This window comes from Drosophila persimilis, unplaced genomic scaffold (assembly GCF_003286085.1).
Source record: "Drosophila persimilis strain 14011-0111.01,24,50 unplaced genomic scaffold, DperRS2 tig00000829-arrow-arrow-pilon, whole genome shotgun sequence".
NCBI lineage: Eukaryota > Metazoa > Arthropoda > Insecta > Diptera > Drosophilidae > Drosophila > Drosophila persimilis.
In genome coordinates, this window is record NW_020825359.1 from 409,177 (window position 1) to 431,635 (window position 22,459).

Here is a 22,459-nt window from a genome sequence, read left to right on the forward strand (position 1 = left end):
TGGCACGCCTTTTCGAAGTCGAGATTTTGATGCCGTTCGACAGTCTGGATCCTCGCGATCCTGGGACGGTTGGTCCTTCGCCGATCTGGCCCTATTGGTCTGAGATAGAGCCCTGCGAAGATTTGGATTTGCATATCTTTGAAATACTGGTTTTTTCTGTAAGCCATATTTACGCTAAGCAGCGGCCGATCTGGGCGTGGCATGTCTTGTCGTGATCGGGAGAGTCCTGCAAATCGACTGCCATCAGAAAAACGGACATCAATTTTTTCACGATTTTCGCAAAAAATCATGATGGTTACATCATTAAATTTTCAAAAAAACGGCCCCATTTTCGAAGTCGAGATTTTGATGGCGTTTGACAGTCTGGATCCTCGCGATCCTGGGACAGTAGGTCCTTCGCCGATCTCACCCTATTTGTCTGAGATAGAGCCCTGCGAAGATTTGGATTTGCATATCTTTGAAATACTGTTTTTTTTCTGTAAGCTATATTTTGACTAAGCAGCGGCCGATCTGGGCGTGGCATGTCTTGTCGTGATCGGGAGAGTCCTGCAAATAGACTGAATTCAGAAGAACGGACATCAATTTTTTCCCGATTTTCGCAAAAAATCATGATGGTTACATCATTAAATTTTGAAAAAAACGGCCCCATTTTCGAAGTCGAGATTTTGATGGCGTTTGACAGTCTGGATCCTCGCGATCCTGGGACGGTTGGTCCTTCGCCGATCTCACCCTATTTGTCTGAGATAGAGCCCTGCGAAGATTTGGATTTGCATATCTTTAAAATACTGGTTTTTTCTGTAAGCCATATTTACGCTAAGCAGCGGCCGATCTGGGCGTGGCACGCCATTTCGAAGTCGAGATTTTGATGCCGTTCGACAGTCTGGATCCTCGCGATCCTGGGACAGTAGGTCCTTCGCCGATCTCACCCTATTTGTCTGAGATAGAGCCCTGCGAAGATTTGGATTTGCATATCTTTGAAATACTGGTTTTTTCTGTAAGCCATATTTACGCTAAGCAGCGGCCGATCTGGGCGTGGCATGTCTTGTCGTGATCGGGAGAGTCCTGCAAATCGACTGCCATCAGAAAAACGGACATCAATTTTTTCACGATTTTCGCAAAAAATCATGATGGTTACATCATTAAATTTTCAAAAAATCGGCCCCATTTTCGAAGTCGAGATTTTGATGCCGTTCGACAGTCTGGATCCTCGCGATCCTGGGACAGTAGGTCCTTCGCCGATCTCACCCTATTTGTCTGAGATAGAGCCCTGCGAAGATTTGGATTTGCATATCTTTGAAATACTGGTTTTTTCTGTAAGCCATATTTACGCTAAGCAGCGGCCGATCTGGGCGTGGCATGTCTTGTCGTGATCGGGAGAGTCCTGCAAATCGACTGCCATCAGAAAAACGGACATCAATTTTTTCACGATTTTCGCAAAAAATCATGATGGTTACATCATTAAATTTTCAAAAAAACGGCCCCATTCTCGAAGTCGAAATTTTGATGGCGTTTGACAGTCTGGATCCTCGCGATCCTGGGACGGTTGGTCCTTCGCCGATCTGGCCCTATTGGTCTGAGATATAGCCTTCAGAAGATTTGGATTTGCATATCTTTGAAAAACTGGTTTTTTTCTGTAAGCTATATTTTGACTAAGCAGCGGCCGATCTGGGCGTGGCATGCCATGTCGTGACCGGGAGAGTCCTGCAAATAGACTGAATTCAGAAGAACGGACATCAATTTTTTCACGATTTTCGCAAAAAATCATGATGGTTACATCATTAAATTTTCAAAAAAACGGCCCCATTCTCGAAGTCGAAATTTTGATGCCGTTCGACAGTCTGGATCCTCGCGATCCTGGGACAGTAGGTCCTTCGCCGATCTCACCCTATTTGTCTGAGATAGAGCCCTGCGAAGACTTGGATTTGCATATCTTTGAAATACTGGTTTTTTTCTGTAAGCCATATTTTGGCTAAGCAGCGGCCGATCTGGGCGTGGCACGCCATTTCGTGACCGGGAGAGTCCTGCAAATCGACTGCCATCAGAAAAACGGACATCAATTTTTTCACGATTTTCGCAAAAAATCATGATGGTTACATCATTAAATTTTCAAAAAAACGGCCCCATTCTCGAAGTCGAAATTTTGATGCCGTTCGACAGTCTGGATCCTCGCGATCCTGGGACGGTTGGTCCTTTGCCGATCTGGCCCTATTTGTCTGAGATATAGCCCTGCGAAGATTTGGATTTGCATATCTTTGAAATACTGTTTTTTTTCTGTAAGCTATATTTTGACTAAGCAGCGGCCGATCTGGGCGTGGCATGTCTTGTCGTGATCGGGAGAGTCCTGCAAATAGACTGAATTCAGAAGAACGGACATCAATTTTTTCCCGATTTTCGCAAAAAATCATGATGGTTACATCATTAAATTTTGAAAAAAAACGGCCCCATTTTCGAAGTCGAGATTTTGATGGCGTTTGACAGTCTGGATCCTCGCGATCCTGGGACGGTTGGTCCTTCGCCGATCTGGCCCTATTGGTCTGAGATATAGCCTTCAGAAGATTTGGATTTGCATATATTTGAAAAACTGGTTTTTTTCTGTAAGCTATATTTTGACTAAGCAGCGGCCGATCTGGGCGTGGCATGCCATGTCGTGACCGGGAGAGTCCTGCAAATAGACTGAATTCAGAAGAACGGACATCAATTTTTTCACGATTTTCGCAAAAAATCATGATGGTTACATCATTAAATTTTCAAAAAATCGGCCCCATTTTCGAAGTCGAGATTTTGATGCCGTTCGACAGTCTGGTTCCTCGCGATCCTGGGACAGTAGGTCCTTCGCCGATCTCACCCTATTTGTCTGAGATAGAGCCCTGCGAAGATTTGGATTTGCATATCTTTAAAATACTGGTTTTTTCTGTAAGCCATATTTACGCTAAGCAGCGGCCGATCTGGGCGTGGCACGCCATTTCGAAGTCGAGATTTTGATGCCGTTCGACAGTCTGGATCCTCGCGATCCTGGGACAGTAGGTCCTTCGCCGATCTCACCCTATTTGTCTGAGATAGAGCCCTGCGAAGATTTGGATTTGCATATCTTTGAAATACTGGTTTTTTCTGTAAGCCATATTTACGCTAAGCAGCGGCCGATCTGGGCGTGGCATGTCTTGTCGTGATCGGGAGAGTCCTGCAAATCGACTGCCATCAGAAAAACGGACATCAATTTTTTCACGATTTTCGCAAAAAATCATGATGGTTACATCATTAAATTTTCAAAAAAACGGCCCCATTCTCGAAGTCGAAATTTTGATGGCGTTTGACAGTCTGGATCCTCGCGATCCTGGGACGGTTGGTCCTTCGCCGATCTGGCCCTATTGGTCTGAGATATAGCCTTCAGAAGATTTGGATTTGCATATCTTTGAAAAACTGGTTTTTTTCTGTAAGCTATATTTTGACTAAGCAGCGGCCGATCTGGGCGTGGCATGCCATGTCGTGACCGGGAGAGTCCTGCAAATAGACTGAATTCAGAAGAACGGACATCAATTTTTTCACGATTTTCGCAAAAAATCATGATGGTTACATCATTAAATTTTCAAAAAAACGGCCCCATTCTCGAAGTCGAAATTTTGATGCCGTTCGACAGTCTGGATCCTCGCGATCCTGGGACAGTAGGTCCTTCGCCGATCTCACCCTATTTGTCTGAGATAGAGCCCTGCGAAGATTTGGATTTGCATATCTTTGAAATACTGTTTTTTTTCTGTAAGCTATATTTTGACTAAGCAGCGGCCGATCTGGGCGTGGCATGTCTTGTCGTGATCGGGAGAGTCCTGCAAATAGACTGAATTCAGAAGAACGGACATCAATTTTTTCCCGATTTTCGCAAAAAATCATGATGGTTACATCATTAAATTTTGAAAAAAACGGCCCCATTTTCGAAGTCGAGATTTTGATGGCGTTTGACAGTCTGGATCCTCGCGATCCTGGGACGGTTGGTCCTTCGCCGATCTGGCCCTATTGGTCTGAGATATAGCCTTCAGAAGATTTGGATTTGCATATCTTTGAAAAACTGGTTTTTTTCTGTAAGCTATATTTTGACTAAGCAGCGGCCGATCTGGGCGTGGCATGCCATGTCGTGACCGGGAGAGTCCTGCAAATAGACTGAATTCAGAAGAACGGACATCAATTTTTTCCCGATTTTCGCAAAAAATCATGATGGTTACATCATTAAATTTTCAAAAAATCGGCCCCATTTTCGAAGTCGAGATTTTGACGCCGTTTGACAGTCTGGATCCTCGCGATCCTGGGACAGTAGGTCCTTCGCCGATCTCACCCTATTTGTCTGAGATAGAGCCCTGCGAAGACTTGGATTTGCATATCTTTGAAATACTGGTTTTTTTCTGTAAGCCATATTTTGGCTAAGCAGCGGCCGATCTGGGCGTGGCACGCCATTTCGAAGTCGAGATTTTGATGCCGTTCGACAGTCTGGATCCTCGCGATCCTGGGACAGTAGGTCCTTCGCCGATCTCACCCTATTTGTCTGAGATAGAGCCCTGCGAAGACTTGGATTTGCATATCTTTGAAATACTGGTTTTTTTCTGTAAGCCATATTTTGGCTAAGCAGCGGCCGATCTGGGCGTGGCACGCCATTTCGTGACCGGGAGAGTCCTGCAAATCGACTGCCATCAGAAAAACGGACATCAATTTTTTCACGATTTTCGCAAAAAATCATGATGGTTACATCATTAAATTTTCAAAAAAACGGCCCCATTCTCGAAGTCGAAATTTTGATGCCGTTCGACAGTCTGGATCCTCGCGATCCTGGGACGGTTGGTCCTTTGCCGATCTGGCCCTATTTGTCTGAGATATAGCCCTGCGAAGATTTGGATTTGCATATCTTTGAAATACTGTTTTTTTCTGTAAGCTATATTTTGACTAAGCAGCGGCCGATCTGGGCGTGGCATGCCATGTCGTGACCGGGAGAGTCCTGCAAATCGACTGCCATCAGAAAAACGGACATCAATTTTTTCACGATTTTCGCAAAAAATCATGATGGTTACATCATTAAATTTTCAAAAAAACGGCCCCATTCTCGAAGTCGAAATTTTGATGCCGTTCGACAGTCTGGATCCTCGCGATCCTGGGACAGTAGGTCCTTCGCCGATCTCACCCTATTTGTCTGAGATAGAGCCCTGCGAAGACTTGGATTTGCATATCTTTGAAATACTGGTTTTTTTCTGTAAGCCATATTTTGGCTAAGCAGCGGCCGATCTGGGCGTGGCACGCCATTTCGTGACCGGGAGAGTCCTGCAAATCGACTGCCATCAGAAAAACGGACATCAATTTTTTCACGATTTTCGCAAAAAATCATGATGGTTACATCATTAAATTTTCAAAAAATCGGCCCCATTTTCGAAGTCGAGATTTTGACGCCGTTTGACAGTCTGGATCCTCCCGATACTGGGACAGTAGGTCCTTTGCCGATCTGGCCCTATTTGTCTGAGATATAGCCCTGCGAAGATTTGGATTTGCATATCTTTGAAATACTGGTTTTTTCTGTAAGCCATATTTACGCTAAGCAGCGGCCGATCTGGGCGTGGCATGTCTTGTCGTGATCGGGAGAGTCCTGCAAATCGACTGCTATCAGAAAAACGGACATCAATTTTTTCACGATTTTCGCAAAAAATCATGATGGTTACATCATTAAATTTTCAAAAAATCGGCCCCATTTTCGAAGTCGAGATTTTGACGCCGTTTGACAGTCTGGATCCTCCCGATACTGGGACAGTAGGTCCTTTGCCGATCTGGCCCTATTTGTCTGAGATATAGCCCTGCGAAGATTTGGATTTGCATATCTTTGAAATACTGGTTTTTTTCTGTAAGCCATATTTTGGCTAAGCAGCGGCTGATCTGGGCGTGGCACGCCATTTCGAAGTCGAGATTTTGATGCCGTTCGACAGTCTGGATCCTCGCGATCCTGGGACAGTAGGTCCTTCGCCGATCTGGCCCTATTTGTCTGAGATATAGCCCTGCGAAGATTTGGATTTGCATATCTTTGAAATACTGGTTTTTTCTGTAAGCCATATTTACGCTAAGCAGCGGCCGATCTGGGCGTGGCACGCCATTTCGAAGTCGAGATTTTGATGCCGTTCGACAGTCTGGATCCTCGCGATCCTGGGACAGTAGGTCCCTCGCCGATCTGGCCCTATTTGTCTGAGATATAGCCCTGCGAAGATTTGGATTTGCATATCTTTGAAATACTGTTTTTTTCTGTAAGCCATATTTACGCTAAGCAGCGGCCGATCTGGGCGTGGCACGCCATTTCGAAGTCGAGATTTTGATGCCGTTCGACAGTCTGGATCCTCGCGATCCTGGGACAGTAGGTCCTTCGCCGATCTCACCCTATTTGTCTGAGATAGAGCCCTGCGAAGATTTGGATTTGCATATCTTTGAAATACTGGTTTTTTCTGTAAGCCATATTTACGCTAAGCAGCGGCCGATCTGGGCGTGGCATGTCTTGTCCTGATCGGGAGAGTCCTGCAAATCGACTGCCTTCAGGAAAACGGACATCAATTTTTTCACGATTTTCGCAAAAAATCATGATGGTTACATCATTAAATTTTCAAAAAATCGGCCCCATTTTCGAAGTCGAAATTTTGATGCCGTTCGACAGTCTGGATCCTCGCGATCCTAGGACAGTAGGTCCTTCGCCGATCTCGCCCTATTTGTCTGAGATAGAGCCCTGCGAAGATTTGGATTTGCATATCTTTGAAATACTGGTTTTTTTCTGTAAGCCATATTTTGGCTAAGCAGCGGTCAAATATATGATTATATAATATAATACCACAAAATACAATATACATACATATGTATATGTAATCATTTTGAGTTTTGGGATGTTCGGAGACGCCCCAATCCGGCACTTCAGCGTGTTTTTTCCATTAATTCTGCACCTGCCCAGGTATCGCCATCTGTTGGTACTACATGAAAGCTGCGATGTCTACATGGTGGCGTGAGCAGATGGCACAGATGGCGCCATGTAAGTGGCAGTTTGAAATCAGAAAAAAAGACCACAAAATTAAACAAAAGAGAATAAATATATGAACGTATGTATGTGAATATGTATTTGCAGTGACTGCACATAAACTGTCTAGTATGTGTGTCGCAATTGCCAGCGTTTAATTATGGCTTGATTTTTGTGCTGACCCATCCACAGTACAGTCCGTCCACAATGCAGCTTGCTCAATAGTACACTCAGATCTCAGATATCTTTGGTAATGCGTTGCAGCATTAGTGCATTAGTGCGGTGCGGCAGTTGCCGAATATTTGCCAATACGACGACGGGACAGTGTTGCCACATCGCCATTTGGCAGATGGAATGGATGAGGAAAAGGGCTGACAAAAATGTACTATAATATTCATATGATTTGGATAAATGCTAGTGCATGTGTGTATGTGTGGAATACTGCAAGAAGTAGCGAAAGAAAACAAAGGCCCCATTTTAAGATTTCCTTTACTTTCTTTTTATGGGAATTTTGCGCGGGTTACACATTTTACAATTTTCGTGGATCATCATATTCTTTGCCAAAATATGCTGGCAATACATGTATGTATTAGTAAATTGGTAACACGAAACGTAGAACACTTTGGCTTCGACCATAACCGATCCAATAAAATCCGATGTGCTGCCTGGGCTTTATTAGGTACGCTGCGTCTAAGTGTTCTCGGCTAATTATATTGGCAAATGATTCAGTAGCAAAAGCAAAGGTCGCGGGGCCAAGAACGTCTGCTGCCTCATATGATCACAGCTCCGTACAGCCACGAATTTGAATGGAACTTGAAACAGCATTTTGATTGGTCATTTAACACCTGTGTCGGCTTTATTTGAGGTTATGCGACGGTACGTACGCTACGCCAGTGCGTCTATGTTCCATGGCCAAGGTCATGTGTGCGACCAGCTTACAGTTTACAGCTCCGTTAAAGGGTCGCTAAATAACTTGGTAATGCGATCCAACACGACTCAGCCGACTCAATTGTTGTATACTACGTGACCGCGCAGAGGGTGTTACGATTCTGCGCAGATGTACTTACATCCGATTCCGATTTGCGAAAAGGTTTCCTGTTCGAGCCGGCTCGCTTTTGGTCCATCGATCCACTGCCTTCTGTCTATTTCTTTGGAAAATATTCCACTAAATTTCGCTCTTTGCGCTTCCTTGCCGGCAATGTAAGAGTCAGAGCTGCCAGGCTTAGATTCCAGACCTATATTATAAAGAAGTCTACTCTAATCTTTGACCAAAAAATGGCTCTTTCTATATATACATTGGAAGCTAGGAAGATGGGATGAATGGACCTTCAAAGTCCCAAAACTATCACGCACTATCACGCATCTGCACAATCGTATGGCTGTACAATTTTCTTCGTGGATCATTCAATCTATGTATGAGTATCATCAAAAAACTATGGAGCCCATGGATCGGGAACTGCTAGGGTATGTAAGGCGTCGACCTCGCCTTTCTTTCTTTTGTTTTGTGTCGTCTACGCGTTCTGCACAGAAACAACAACGAATGCGAGTGTATCGAAGTCTCTGCTTTGTCCCGCTTTCGCTGCTGCTTCTTCTTTTTGACAGTTTTTTTGTGTTTGTTTTAATTCATGTTTTTTTCTTCTTTTAAATAGTTTAACTTGCGAAACACGTACGCCGGAGACCAGACCAGCCAGCCGGCCAGCCAGCCGGCCAGCCATCCAGCAGACAAGCGGCGGCAGCATAACAAGTGGAGCACGGCGGTTCGCCTCGCATCGAGTCGCATCGAGTCGCCGAAAACTGTTTGCCAATGTCGCGATTAAGCTGTGAAACACTCCCAAACATGGCTGGCCTGGCCCTTAGGGAGTGCTGAGCCCCCACGTAGAACAGGGGGCGGCGCCTGACCTTCTGACACCACTCGGGAGTTGTTGCACAATCCACCGCAATCGCATGGGGAATAAGCAATAGAAGAAGCACACACACAGAGAGACTAACATGTGTACATGTACACTTGTACATATGTATGCGCAGACATGCTTCGATCACAAAGTTCGAACAGGGCTCTGTAAGCAGTGGCCGCCGCAGAGCAGAGCAGAGCAGCGACAGCGTCAGCGTCAGCGTCAGCAGAGCCAGTCCAGAGACTTGAGGAAAGCCTCCAACCGAGACCCAATCAGCAATCAGTTGCAGTCGCGAATTAGCGTCGCACAGGTGCGCCTCTCCAGTGCTCTCCAGCGAAACCGAAACGGAACTTCGAATCGGAAAATAGAACTTCGAAACTTCCCATTCGATTAGCAACTCTGCTCTATAACGGCTATATAACGGAACATGGTGCACAAGAACCAGGAAAAGGATGAGGATCAGGTGATGGTACAGCGAGTGCTAGAGCTGCAGGAGTGGATCAAGACGCAGTCGCAGCTACCGCCGAATATATGTGAGTGCAGTGAAAAATGCAATCAGTTGCATAACTGGCTTCCAGCCAAATTGGCTCCTTGCCCTAACCCTCTCTGTTGTCGCTGTCTTTGTGTCTGTGTCTCTGTGCAGCATGCATGCTGCTGCGCCGCTTTCTGCACACGACGCGCGGCGATTTGGCTGCCACACAGCGCCTGATGGAGCACAATTATGGACTGCGCAACAAGCATGCCCAGATCTTCATTGAGCGCGATCCGTTGGATGCGAGCTCCCAGCAGCTGTTGCAAGTGGCGTGAGTACTCGAAAATTGCATGCGATGCAGGCATAGGCCCAGGCCCAGGCCCAAGCCCATGCCCCATGCCCATGCCCCAGCCGGTAACCGGTTTTCCTTCTTTCATTGCGCTCTCTTTCTCTCTCTCTCTCTTTCTGTCTGTCTTTCTTAGCGACCTGGTGCCGCTGCCCGGCCTGACCCCGGAGAACAATAAGCTGCTCTTTTACCGACTGATCGACTTCGATGCGGACAAGGTAATCCCAAAAAGCACCCACTCCGTCTTGATCTTACCTCCCACACTTTTCACACAGTTCAACTTTACGGCCGGCATCAAGGTATTTTTTATGGTGGCCGACTGCCGCTTTGCCACAGAGAACGACGCGCGGCTGTCGGACGGAGAGATACCCATTTTTGACATGGCCGGGTATACGCTGCGGCATCTGACCAAGACGGTGCTCAGCTCCCTGCGGGTGTACATGAAGTTCGTGCAGGAGGCGCATCCTGTGCGGCTCAAGGAGGTCCATGTGCTGAACTGTCCCTCCTACCTGGACAAGGTGCTCACCGTGGTCAAGCCGTTCATCAAGGGTGAGGTCTTCAAGCTGATCCACTTCCATTTGCCCAATGCGGAGACGCCCTTTAAGCACTTTCCGCGTTCCATGCTGCCGGAGGAGTACGGCGGCCAGGCTGGCAAAATGTCCGAGCTGAAGCAACAGTGGATGCAATTGCTCAAGGAGCAGCGGTGAGTGGGCCACGTCACCATTTCTGCCGCTTTCTGTCTTATTTAAGGGCTACTCTCCTCCGCTCATGTATTCTTTTAGGGACTATCTGATGGATGGCCAGAACTGGCAGCTGAACAAGGCCAAGAAGGTGTCCAACAACAGCAGCAGCCGAAGATCTGGCACATCCACCGCCGCCTCGGTCGCGCACAGTCTTAAGAATCTGGAAATTGATTAGCCGCCGATGGCACAACTGTACCTACAAGACCCGAACCTACATACATATATTTTATATTTTTTGTTTGTTTTCATTCCACATCCCCAGCTGCGCTCGGGGGCCTCTGTAAATATACGTATCATAATTCGCACGTACATATGTGCTGGCGTATCTATAACTAAAGCTCTATTTATACGTACAGATATGTGGACTCGCCACCAACGCATCCCCAATGGGCTGCGCTTCGTCCTCGATTCTCCCACGCTGTTTTCATAATTGAATTCCATCTGAAAGCTTTCATTGTGCACCGGCGGTTGCGGTTGGGGCAGGAGGAGTGCTCGGAGCAGTGGTCGACGTGCGACGCTCGCAGAATTTTCAGTTCTGATGCAGCAACATAATCTCAATCAATATGGAGATGCGTGTGGATGTCCTGGCAAATGCAATTAAGTTTCCACAGAGAGGAACGGGGATAGAGAGTGGCCACAGGGTGTGGCATGCACTGAGAGAAACAATGGTTTTGAGTTGCTACTGGAGGGGCGTGGCGTTCTGCCATCTATTACACCTGTGGCCCTTACCGGAGCTGCTGGAGCTGCTGTAGCTGATTAACCGACTAAATCCACTCGTAAAGATTGAGACCTACTTGAAGCCCTCCTTTGAGGGCCAGTGCAGTAAGCTGGCGCTCATCCTTCTCAAGAGGATAAATGTGTGCAAGTGGAGCACCACAGTCACAACCACAGCAGAAAAAGCAGGAGAGCGAGACCACTTGAGGATTAATGCATGGCGCATATCGACACATACACATACACATCCGAGCCCGTATCCGCTTTACCAGCCCCTGCAGAGCCTTTCTCTGGAATCTGGAGTCCCCACATTCCACGAATCGTAATCAGCAATCTGCACATTATCATAGACAACGAGAATGACTTGTGAACTATGCCGGTGACGCCTTTAAGTGGGGCTCAGAAGTGGTCTCTAGACTTACAGGCCTTTCATTGGAAGATTAAAAACAAAATAAACAAATTAAAAAGAATTAGACTCAGCATTTTTTCGGTTGGTTGGGGTTGGGTTTGGGGGGATGGCCTGCGATCGGTGTGTTTATTTGTGCGCTGTATTTCATGTTAAGAACAAGCGACTGAACTACAGGTCGTAGTTTGTCCCGTGCTCTTGGGATGGAGTGCACATATAAGGCTAAACAGTGGACTTAAATTAAATAGTATTCTGGTTTCTTGTGGCCTATCGACAGACAGCTCTAGATGTTCTTATGTGTGATTCCTCGATGACTACTCATCCTGAAAGTGTGGGTCCCTGTCGACTATTGATGGAATTCAAAATAAAAAACAAATATTATGCTGGACTTAGATGTACAGTGGGGACTATTCCTTCTGGACTATTGGGGATTGTTGATTTTGAATTCGAATAAATTTTCTGGCAGATTGAGCTGTCCTTGAAGTATGGATTTACTGACAAAACTGAATGGATCCCTGAAGAGCTGAATTTGTTGTGGTTCGTAGCTAAGCTCAATTTTCGTGCTGAGACTTAATCGTTAAGAAGTTGTGGGAGACCTTGCCCACGTCCCAGTCCTTTTTGGAGAGTATGGAACGAGCCAAGCACTCATACATGCCCAGGTCCTTGAGGGCTTGGATCTTCTCATCGAACTCGGGAATAATGTTGGGTCCGTTGGCATAGCGGTTGGTCCAGTGCTTTGCCGTGCGCACAAACAGCTCGTGCTTATGGATGTATTGGCGGGCCACGTCGTCGTCGAAGGGTGTCCCCATATCCGGGTTGGCTATGATGTTCCTGACGGTCATCAAGATGGTGCGTATCGACATGTCGGGCGACCAACCCTTCCAGAGTATGTCTAGGCTGATGGCGCCCGATTCCGGCGAAATGTTCGGATGCCAGATGCGCGTCCGAAATTCAACCTGCGGCGGAACGACCGGATAGGTATCGGGCACCAAGATCTTAACAACGAACACTCCACCCTCGTACGGAGAGTCCGGTGGTCCGTGAATCTCGACACATAGGTTCGACCAGGACTGATCGACTAGCCAGAGCTTAAATCCACGCTCCGTCGTCTCTCCGCCTGTGCTCCTCAAGTGCATAGCCGTGTTGATCTCTCGCTGCACACGGGCTGCACCCGTATTCGACCACATGGCCGACCCACTGGCCCAAATTGGATTGAAATTGGAAAACACAACGCACAGTTCAGTTAAGTTGATTGGGATCATTTTCAGAATGTTAATTTCAGAGAATACTTACGGATACAAGATCACGAAGATGATATTCGCTGCACTTGCTGGGTTCCTAATTGCCTGTTTTCAAACGCTCAGCTTAATTTGCTCCTTGATTCCTCTATAATATTCAACATGGAAAAGGTTAACTTCACTTAGGACTCCCACCCTCCCCTAAGTTTATACAGTCTTCAAGATGAACTAGCGCTTCGATCAATGCAGGGATTTCCTTCAAAGATAGATTTCCCTTAGATAGTTTTGAGATATAGAGGAACAGATCGACTCAAGAATATATAAATACTCAGAATTGAGTGCAAAATGCAGTTTCGCCAAAAGCTCATACAGTGTGCAAATAAATAAATAAGTAAGATAATTTGGACATATGGATCTGATATACGAGCGATATCGAACGGCAAGGGTTCAGTCTGTCCTGCAGTATAGATCATAGATTGCGTTCTTCTCTTCACCAAAGTGATCAAAAAGTACAAATTTGGAATTATTTTTTTGTGAAAAAGACAACTTGTTGGCTTCCAAGAATAGCCAGTAATATATTTATTTCACGAAGTAATTTAGACCACGACCTTGGTTTTGCTTTGAATATCGGAAAGGAGGAGGAGCTTTTAAAATAATTAAAAAAATACTCAATGGTCCTGCGACACCAGCAATTGATTAATAAATTTTACTCTTCAGATCGATATCGCCATTTAACACATTGTTTAGGTGCCTTTTAAATACAAATTCGTTGTCCCACTTATTTATTTGGTGCGAGAAAGTACAGTCGTTGATCTATGCTTATTTACTGGCACAACTTACTGATTTATTATTTATTTCGTGGACTGTACAGGTCTTCACCGGGTGAACGGTACTTGAGCACTGTTTCTCGGTTCTAATTCTCGGAAGTGGGTCGGCCAGCACGCAGTGTTGGTTAACAGCTCCAAGTGTTGATAAACAGGCCAGAAGGGTGCGGTGGTGCGGTGCAGGAGCGCACATTTACTGTTCGTCATGCGCAGATCGATGGATAACTGACTGCCACCGCAGCTAACGGCTTTTTGATATTTTTTGAACGCGTAGTCTCCGAGCACCGCACACCGTGCAAAACAAAATGAATTACCGAAAGAAAAAATTACTTCTCCTCCTGGGTAGCCTGTCCTTGTAAATGGGCTCCGATACACAGACATATGTGCGTTGCGGCTGTTGTGGAGTGTTGCCTCTGCCCCAAGGAGCCCAGTGTGGGTGACAGAAAAACTTTCTGGCATGTGAATGCTGTGACGTTCACTGTGACATTTCCCATCTCCTGGCTGTCAGGCACAGACATTGTCGATCATGCCAGCATTTCGAGATGCGCGTGCAAAATCCCTGCAGGGTGACGCTGACACGCTTTGCCAAAATTTTCCATTCGAATGTAGCGCGCTCACAGTCGAGTGCAATGTGACGAACGCTCCAATGAATTCTGGTAGCGTTTACATAAGTACATACTCGTACAATAATCGTGACAGGGAGGGACCTACATATCATTTAAAGGTCCCTTCAATGTCCCATTGCTTTAAAAAGATGGCGATGAAAATTCCCAGTTACCTTTTCCTTTATAAACCATAAATATTTCCTCACAAAAATTCATGGTATCCATTAGAGTAATGTGATCCGAACTCAAGTATGTACATAGGTATGTATGTTTACTTGGCCCTAGCATGAAGAGGTTCGATCCGTTCGAATCGCTTTGAATCGTGTTCGATCCGAAAGATTCGGCTTTTTTCTCTCCCACTCTCTGTTTTATGGTAGAGAGAACGAGAAAGCAACTTAAAGAGGATTTGACAGATTTGACCTGTTATCGAAATCGGCAGTGCTCGGATTCGGTTTTCAGTGGTTCGGGGTGATTCGGATCTGACTGATCGAACGCATTAACTGTGATTTTATGAATACTGTGGATTCAAGCAGGACTCTAAAAGTCTGGGGGACTATTTGGCATAGAAATCAAACCACAAAATGCCCGCCCCTTGTGCTGTGTCATTTTCCTGAAGGCTCGTATCGGGCCACGTCCAGCCATAGTCGCCACATTCAGCCACCAGCTTATCAACTGGATGGCTGCAGCAACCGCCGCCACACACACACACACACACACACACACAGGCAGCTCTCTCTCTGGCAGTGGCAGTGGCAGTCAACCCATCAATTGCATTATGACTGGCCGACAACAATTAGAGGCTTTTGAGCGATGGCCGAAACAAGCGGATGCCTAGACAGACACACGTGTACAGTCTCTTAGCCCACTTTTTTCCCACCCACTCTCACTCTTTCCCTTTCTCTTGCACACATTACACACACACACTTTTTCCGCTGGGCGGGGGGCGGTGGGCGGTGGGCGGTGGTCGGTGGTCGGTGGGCGAAAGTGCTGTAAGACCTGACACCAAAATTGATCAATTTTACATTTATCCACAAGAATCGTAAATGTGCGGGTGGGCGGCTGTGGGCGTGGCGACCCCATTAGCATGCTCGAGCCACTCACGAGCAGACCACCAGCAACAGAGCTTACGCTGCACTTTGGCCTGCTCGTCTGTCCCCCGCCCTTCACCGCCGTGCCCCAACCTGCCCTGGTCCGGCCTGTCGCTTCGACAAAATGCATTTTCCAGGGGATTTTTTGTTGTTGTTCTACTCGTATCCATTACAGAAGGTATAATGATGTCGACAACAAGCCTGCAACGCAGAGAACAAATTATTTCCGAGGCCTTAAAGAGACGCAATCACAAAATTCTATAAAGCAAGTGTTGGGAAGAAAAAAGGTTTTATAATTTAAGATAGTCCAAGAAATCGCCAAGGGTTATTCTTTTGCTTCAAATTTGATTAATTGTAAGAGTAACATTCCATATGTAAGATCCTGTAGGAGTAGAGTGGAGTCTATATCTCTGTTTCGGTCAGCGCCCTTTCGACGCTAACTTCTGTGGCAGGAACACCATGAAAAACCTTTGCCAATTGATTTAAACGGGGGTACATGAACTTGTTCTCCTCCCCTTTATTCCTCATATTTTGATTGATATCAATTGGCTTTGGACGGTAATTGTTGATCTCATTTATTGCCTCATTGCCTGAAACAACAGCAATGGAATTAAGGAAGTCATTGAGTAACGACCAAGTGGTTTAAATACGGGCTTATAGACGGCAGCTCCGAAACATGTGCAGGTGGCTGTGACGAATCTGAACTTGTTTCTACTGATAGAGGGACAGGACGATCTATCAGCAATGAAAACTATATTTATCAAATTACTTACAGAATGAAACGAGTGCATATTACACGTTATAATACAAAATAATTGAATTTTGGTTCAGAACTCTTTCCGATAGCTTCTTTAAATTCCTCACTCTGTGATATTTTCATGGCTTCAACTGTCATATCTTCTGAAAATCGCCTAGATATAGGCGCTCTATCTGCAGCATTTGGGTGGTTCACTTCATTTGGCTCACTACAATCTGCTTGAGACAATTTAAGCATTTCATTAACGTGATTCTCACAGAAGTTTTTTAACAGAAAAAAGCAAAAAGGTTCAAGCATCTCGAGGGTCGAATTCCACTTTGTTGGAACTTAGGAATAAGAGCCTGAGGTATTAGGGAAGGGAAACTTTAAAGATTCACAATAAACCCACTGGTAAGTGGGAGTCCTCAATGCCTTAACCGGTTTGCGACATTTTTTAATGAGAGCATCATTAGCAAGGTTACAAAAAAAATCCTCAACTGCAAGTTGAAGTTTGTGAGCGCCACATTTAAGCGATGCAATGGAGTAAATATTCATCTGAGGCATCAAACCCTCCTTAGTCATTACCGCAGCTATCATCGGAGTCTATGTTCATGATCTCAATAGACTTTATAATGCTACGACCATTGTCCGAAGTAACAGAATATATTTGGTTTCGCATCAAACCGAACTCTTCCAGAATATTTTCCGAATATTTCAGCACTCTGTGACTACCTTGCATTCGCAGAACAAAAATATGTATGAATTCTGTCATATTCCGTGTTGCCACATTATGTTTCCTTCACATTGAGTTAATTAGCTAAAATTTGAATTTCCTAACTCTTATTGCGGTACCTGGTTCTGGGTGAAAGTCAATCAAGGGGCTGGCATTTGTCTCAGAATCTGGCTGCGTGGTAGGAGTTCCCTAACTCCAGTTCAATCGACTTCAGTTCGAGATACAGGTTCGGACAATTATGCAAGAAAGTCCCTTATTACTTTCCCAAGCGAGCAGACTCAGTGATAGTACCTTCTCCGGTATAGCAGGGATCATAGCCATCAGCGCTGTCTTTCACTGAGACAGGCTGAGGCTGGAATCTGCAAGGGTATCAATTAGCTCGGTTCTCATACGCAATTTGTTACTTCTGTGGCCGGTCGAAGCAGATACATAGATGCAGATGCCGAAGGTAAAGGAGAAGGAGAAGCAGAAGGCGAAGGCGAACGTGAAGAAGCAACCGGAGAATCCGAAGGAGAAGCAATAGGCGAAATGTGCAGTCAACAATGGTGCTTCCGTTGTATTTGTGCGTCTCTGTCTGCCCCTCTCTCTCTCGCTCTCTCTGGCGCTGGCTTGGGGAGTCGAAGGCTTATTAATAAAAGGTGAGTCAATGCAATACGATATCTGGAAGAGAAATTGTACTGCTTTTACACAGGACTCAGGAAGTCGGGATGGTGCAGGCACGGAGTGAGACAAAGAGAGGGGCTAACAGATTTGTTCGATGGGAACAACTTACCTTACCCAATAATAATATACCATATATCTGTCTGTCTCTTTCGCTTCGTTTGTATGGCTGTATATGTGTATGTGTCTGTGTCTGTGTCTGTGTGGAACTGTTCTGGAACTCCTCGGTTTGTTCGTATGTATAAGGTCCAACATGTTGTTGTTGCATGCTCGTTGTCGTCGCAACACCCTCACACACACACACACATTCATACATATATACATATATGTATATGATGATATGGCAAGTTTCGGCGGCAGCGTGGCAGCGTGGCAGCGTGGCAGCGTCGGTCGCTGTTCAGTTGAGTGACTGATAAGTTCAGTTGGCGTTCGCTTGGCGCCGAGAGCGGTTAACGGTTCTAATCGAATTCAGCCCCAAAAAAGAGCAGAAAAGAACAAAAACAAAAACAAAAACAGAAACAGAAACAGAACGAAGTGAAAAGCGAACGAACACACCAGGAAGAAGTACTATAAACGGTAGAGAGGGGAACAAACTTTCCTCGTTGCTGTTACTCTTCGCTTCGCTTCTCTCTCTCTCTCTCTCTCTCTCTCTCTCTATCCTCTAACTTCTCCCCAAAGATGCGCTAAATTTCTCGCCTATCCCGTTACAATTGTGGGTTTTATTCCTTTATTTTGTCTTTTTTTTGAGTGCTCGGACCAGTGCAAGAATTCCAGCAAGAAACCCGAAAAAGTATGCCACGAATTCCGACTGCAGTTGTTTTTTTTTTTCCTGTGTGTGTGTGTGTGTGTGTATGTGTATGTGTGTCATTACTTAACACCTACAGCCACGGCATTCAGCACGCCATTACACTATTACAGCAACAATAACAGGAACAGCTAGACTGTCTCCGGGGTCCGAAGGCTTGGATACCCTCGCAGATCCATCGTTCCCATTAAAGCTGTTCGATTTGTCTGGGGATTGATTCGTTCTCGCCAATATATATAGTTCTTCGATCTGTTAATATTAATCAAGAATATATGAACGGATTAGTACTATATACGATTCGAATATCGAAGGGATCGAAAAAATAATACCCAGTGCCAGGGGAAGAACCTAAGAAGGCCCGGGTCGATGGGGGAGCGAGGGCTTTGAACTACCCCCAAAATATAATACTTGCTGTCAAGCGCCCATATTAGTCATCTACCCCTCTCCATGCCTGCCACTTTCTGCCTTGCTCTCTCCCTTTTTCTGTTTTCCATTGCATGCTAATTCTCTTCTGCCATTCGTAAATTAGTTTTCTTTTGTATTATTGCTTTTGGCTTACCTTTCAGAAAGTCATTTTCCTGCGACTCCCTTCCCTTCCGTCCATTCGTGGCGTTAATTTCGAGCTTGGTCTGAAGCTGAAATCCTTCAAAAGAACGGAGATGTGCTACAAAAGCAGGACAAATCACTTGAACAGGTTATGTTATGTATATGCAGACCATTTACATGCGTATACATATGAAGTGTGGGCATTGCAGCTGCCTGAAAGTATGCAGCAAATATATACACGTAATCGCATTTAGCATAGTCGGAGGGGGGGGGGAAACACCCTGGTCAGCATCGCCAGCGCCAACGCCATCACCGTCGCCATTGCTGTGGCGACCACTCACAAAAGACAGAAGCACCGTTGCCTAGCCACCTGCTCTGCCGACACCAACCACCCCCGCCTCTTGGCCTAAATTGTAATGACTCAGCCTCAGCCCCTAGCCCGCCGACACGACTCGGTTACAATACTGGCACATACCTCGACGTCCCGTATAATGAGAGTGGCTGAAACTGGCTGCAACCAGAGCCGGAGCCCCTTTATAGCCGACCCATCCACTACCTCATCCATTGCTGCAGCTATGTAGTAGTGGCCCTCCAGCACCACCCCCACCCCCGCCACCGGCTACCATGTCATAGACGCTTATCAAAAGCCAGCTATCAAAGGCAACGTTTTGTGTTCGCTTTGCCTTCTTTCCTCCCCCCCCACACACACACACACACACACACAGACAGCTTTGCGTTGCTTGATAAGCATCTTTGATACAAGCTCAAGCAAGTCCGACAGTGGGCACATAATGAATGGAACAGGGAAAATCCCGTCACCCGTTCAGCAATTGAAACGGTCGACTATGGGAATTAAATTGGCATGAAAAAGTTCGAGAAAAGGTTGCCACGGGTGATGTGCGTAATTGAAACCTTATTTTTTTCATAATCAGCTTTGGCGTCAAAGCAGAATAAAAAGATATTAATCTGAGGATTGCAGATGACATGAGAGACATGCTCAGACATTTACTGAGCATGAGCGTATGAGTATGGGCTGCTAGCATATCATCAATATCAGCAGTTCGATTTCAACAGATGTATGCCTTGTTTGCTCCACTGTCCGGTGCACATCTGCTGCGCTGCTCTGACTCGTCTGCTTGATAACTAACTGTTTGCACTTCTCCTTCCTCTCTCTATCACTGGGTCTCTGGCTCTCATCATTCAATTTTCGTGTTATGCAGTTTCTCTTGTACATTCTTGACAGCCATTGAACATCCTCATTGAATTTATTCTTATTGCTGTCTGGCCTGACTCCCAGCCTTTCTTACTCTCGTTCATCCACTCTCTCGCTCTCTCTGCACTTCTCCCCCTCTCTTTGCTAAACTGCTCACACTCTCGCTTGCTGACAAGCAGTTTAGCCGACGGCAACGGCGACGGCAACAGCGACTGTGACTGAGACTGCGACTGCGACTGCGACGCAGCCACGACGAACAAACGATGAGCAAAGAGCAGGCATTAATAACGCTTCTTTGTATACCCTTGTAGGGGATATTATCATTTGCGGCAGAAGCTTGCAATGCAGAAAATAGGATAGCGTCCGCCGACTATTTCAATGTACTATGGACATTACAAATTATATAAATTGAATATTTAACTAGTTTAAAATCGATATTTCCAACAACCTGTGGCGTTACGTGTTTCCGATGGACTATGCATAGAGCAAAGTTTTTTTTAAAGGGTGTCAGATGCTTCGCATACCGAAGCTATTCTTGCTTTCAAGTAGTTCCTGTTGTCTTTTCTCTCGACTTTTTCTGCATGACACTAAATGGCCGCCGCTGCTAAGGGAAGGGATGCCGCCTTCTGGGGCGCTGCGGTTCTACTTCTGCTCCTTGCGCTTGCTTGCTCCCTTCTGGGTCCCAATTTATGAGGTCAATGAAATGTTTTGCCTGCCGCCCGCTGCGCGCTTCCCTGCGACGACAGTGGCGACGTCGCCCAGTAATACTGCCGTCCCAGACCCCACGACTATTATACATTGTCGTTAGAGGCGCCTCAATGTCATGGGGGGCAATGCTGCCAAAGGCTTTTCTCCTTCCCCTCGCCTTTGGCCCAAAAAGTGCCAAAAGGAGTTGGAACGACTGCCCGGCAAAGCAGAGAAGGAAAGAACAGAGGAGGAACGACAGTCTGGATCACTTGGAATCTTGAACAGGGAGTCGTTGCATAACTCGACCGATTTCTACCCCTAGGCCTTTGAACATCCCAACAGATTAGATGAACGAAAGCCGAAATCAAAAGAATTCTGTTCTTACATCTATATCCTGCTATATAAATATGTTCTTATCAATTTTTTGGTTTACAGAAACGAGAAACGCACTTTGGTAGAACCATTAATCGATCTATCCTTTGGTAAAACATTTTGTAATATCACAGATGTGAGGCTTACGAAATCTTGTAGCAATTACTTACAGAACATTCCTGAATCATCCAAACCCAAAATATTACTGGAGTCTTCCCATCTAGGACAATAAGTCCTATAAGAGACTTTGATATACATACTCGTAGTACACACATACATACATACATATGTATGTAAAAACTGTATATAGAATATCTCTACTCATGGTTCTGTCGCGCCGCTAAGCTTTGCTGAAAGATTCCTTTGGGGCTGGGAGCAGACATGGGGTATGAGCTGAAAAGAATCGCTCTTTAAGCTGTTGGCAAAGTTTTTGCGCTTATGGCTGACATTTTTTTGTCGCCCCGTCGTGTACACGTCCCCAATGTTCCGCTTTCGCCAATCGATTTTCAATCCGGGGCCCAAGCCCCCAGGCACCAGGGCTGAGCTCCATGTCGGTTAAAGGCTGGCCCAAGCACGTTAAAGTAACTGCAAAAATCTACATACATCCAATGTGAAAATTGCTGGAAGAAAAAACGTTTGCCTACTTTTTGGGGCATTGCTTTGGCCATACACAGTGTCCATGGGAGCGGTCGGATTTATTCAAAATTAGATGTGGGAATTGAGGCTTTAATAATGTGCAAAACTTTACATATATATATATATAAGTAGGCAGTCTGCAGACTTTGATAGTTTCTTCAATTTCTTGTGACCCAAAGGCAAGCTTGTTTATTTAGTTTAAACATTAGGAAAGCCACATTATAAGCCACATACACACCTCAAATGCAAGTCCGATTATATTTCATACGACACTTTATTTGGCTTGGTTATATTTTCCGTCATCCTTCAGATCCCACCTCAAACACATTCGTGTACCCGTTCGACTGCACTCACCTGACATTTGCTCATTCATTTCCATTGAGCGAATTATACAAAAAAATTGTAGGCAAACGTTTTGAAATTAAACTTTCGCCAAAGAAGGTCAAACATTTGCCTTCACCTCTAATCGGAGGAGTTTGGCTGGGTATACATCCATACATACATGCCTAAATACACACATATGTATGTACATATATGTGTGTGTGCACAGCTTACGTGTAGCCTTTTGGGGGCAACGGAGAAAGTGGTTCGATGATGAGGGGGCGATTGCGGAAAACGGCACTGACAAGTTTATTAAAAACTACCTCAACGTTGGGAGTGGATGTGGCCCCAATGACAAAGCGCTATTGTACTATAAATATACAAGCCGAATATACATATGAGCCATGTTA

At 45.6% G+C, this 22,459-nt stretch overlaps 2 protein-coding genes and 1 long non-coding RNA gene across 3 annotated transcripts in view; 1 reads left to right on the plus strand and 2 right to left on the minus strand.

Moving 5' to 3' along the window:
• The first annotated feature begins 9,235 nt into the window (after positions 1-9,235).
• On the plus strand, positions 9,236-10,797 carry LOC113566674 (alpha-tocopherol transfer protein). The gene is made up of 5 exons (XM_026993359.1): positions 9,236-9,437; positions 9,548-9,707; positions 9,859-9,940; positions 9,998-10,425; positions 10,505-10,797. The coding sequence occupies exons 1-5, from the start codon at positions 9,332-9,334 to the stop codon at positions 10,638-10,640; spliced, it is 912 nt and encodes a 303-aa protein (XP_026849160.1). The 5' UTR covers positions 9,236-9,331; the 3' UTR covers positions 10,641-10,797.
• Positions 10,798-12,136: 1,339 nt separating this feature from the next.
• On the minus strand, positions 12,137-12,641 carry LOC6600059 (ubiquitin-conjugating enzyme E2-22 kDa). Its single transcript, XM_026993434.1, has 2 exons — positions 12,609-12,641; positions 12,137-12,541 (listed from the first exon to the last, which is right to left on the minus strand). Exons 1-2 carry the CDS (start codon positions 12,639-12,641, stop codon positions 12,137-12,139), a joined length of 438 nt encoding a protein of 145 aa, XP_026849235.1.
• Positions 12,642-12,710: 69 nt separating this feature from the next.
• The window catches only part of LOC113566690, a 44,305-nt gene continuing 34,556 nt past the window's right edge, over positions 12,711-22,459 (minus strand). Inside the window, exons 3-4 of the long non-coding RNA XR_003409202.1 lie at positions 12,879-12,971; positions 12,711-12,782 (exon numbers count right to left, since the gene is read on the minus strand). This is a non-coding gene — a long non-coding RNA (uncharacterized LOC113566690). The remainder of the gene's footprint in view (positions 12,783-12,878; positions 12,972-22,459) is intronic.

What these genes read in the sequence shown, in the direction of transcription:
- LOC6600059 (XM_026993434.1), bottom strand. Translation starts at nt 12,641, where the DNA reads ATGTGTCGAGATTCACGGACCACCGGACTCTCC. An exon ending in CACGGACCACCGGACTCTCC is followed by an intron (nt 12,542 to 12,608) that starts GTACGAGGGTGG and finishes GTTCCGCCGCAG; the next exon opens with GTTGAATTTCGGACGCGCAT.
- LOC113566674 (XM_026993359.1), top strand. Translation starts at nt 9,332, where the DNA reads ATGGTGCACAAGAACCAGGAAAAGGATGAGGATCAGGTGATGGTACAG. An exon ending in GCAGCTACCGCCGAATATAT is followed by an intron (nt 9,438 to 9,547) that starts GTGAGTGCAGTG and finishes GTCTCTGTGCAG; the next exon opens with CATGCATGCTGCTGCGCCGC. An exon ending in TCGACTTCGATGCGGACAAG is followed by an intron (nt 9,941 to 9,997) that starts GTAATCCCAAAA and finishes CTTTTCACACAG; the next exon opens with TTCAACTTTACGGCCGGCAT.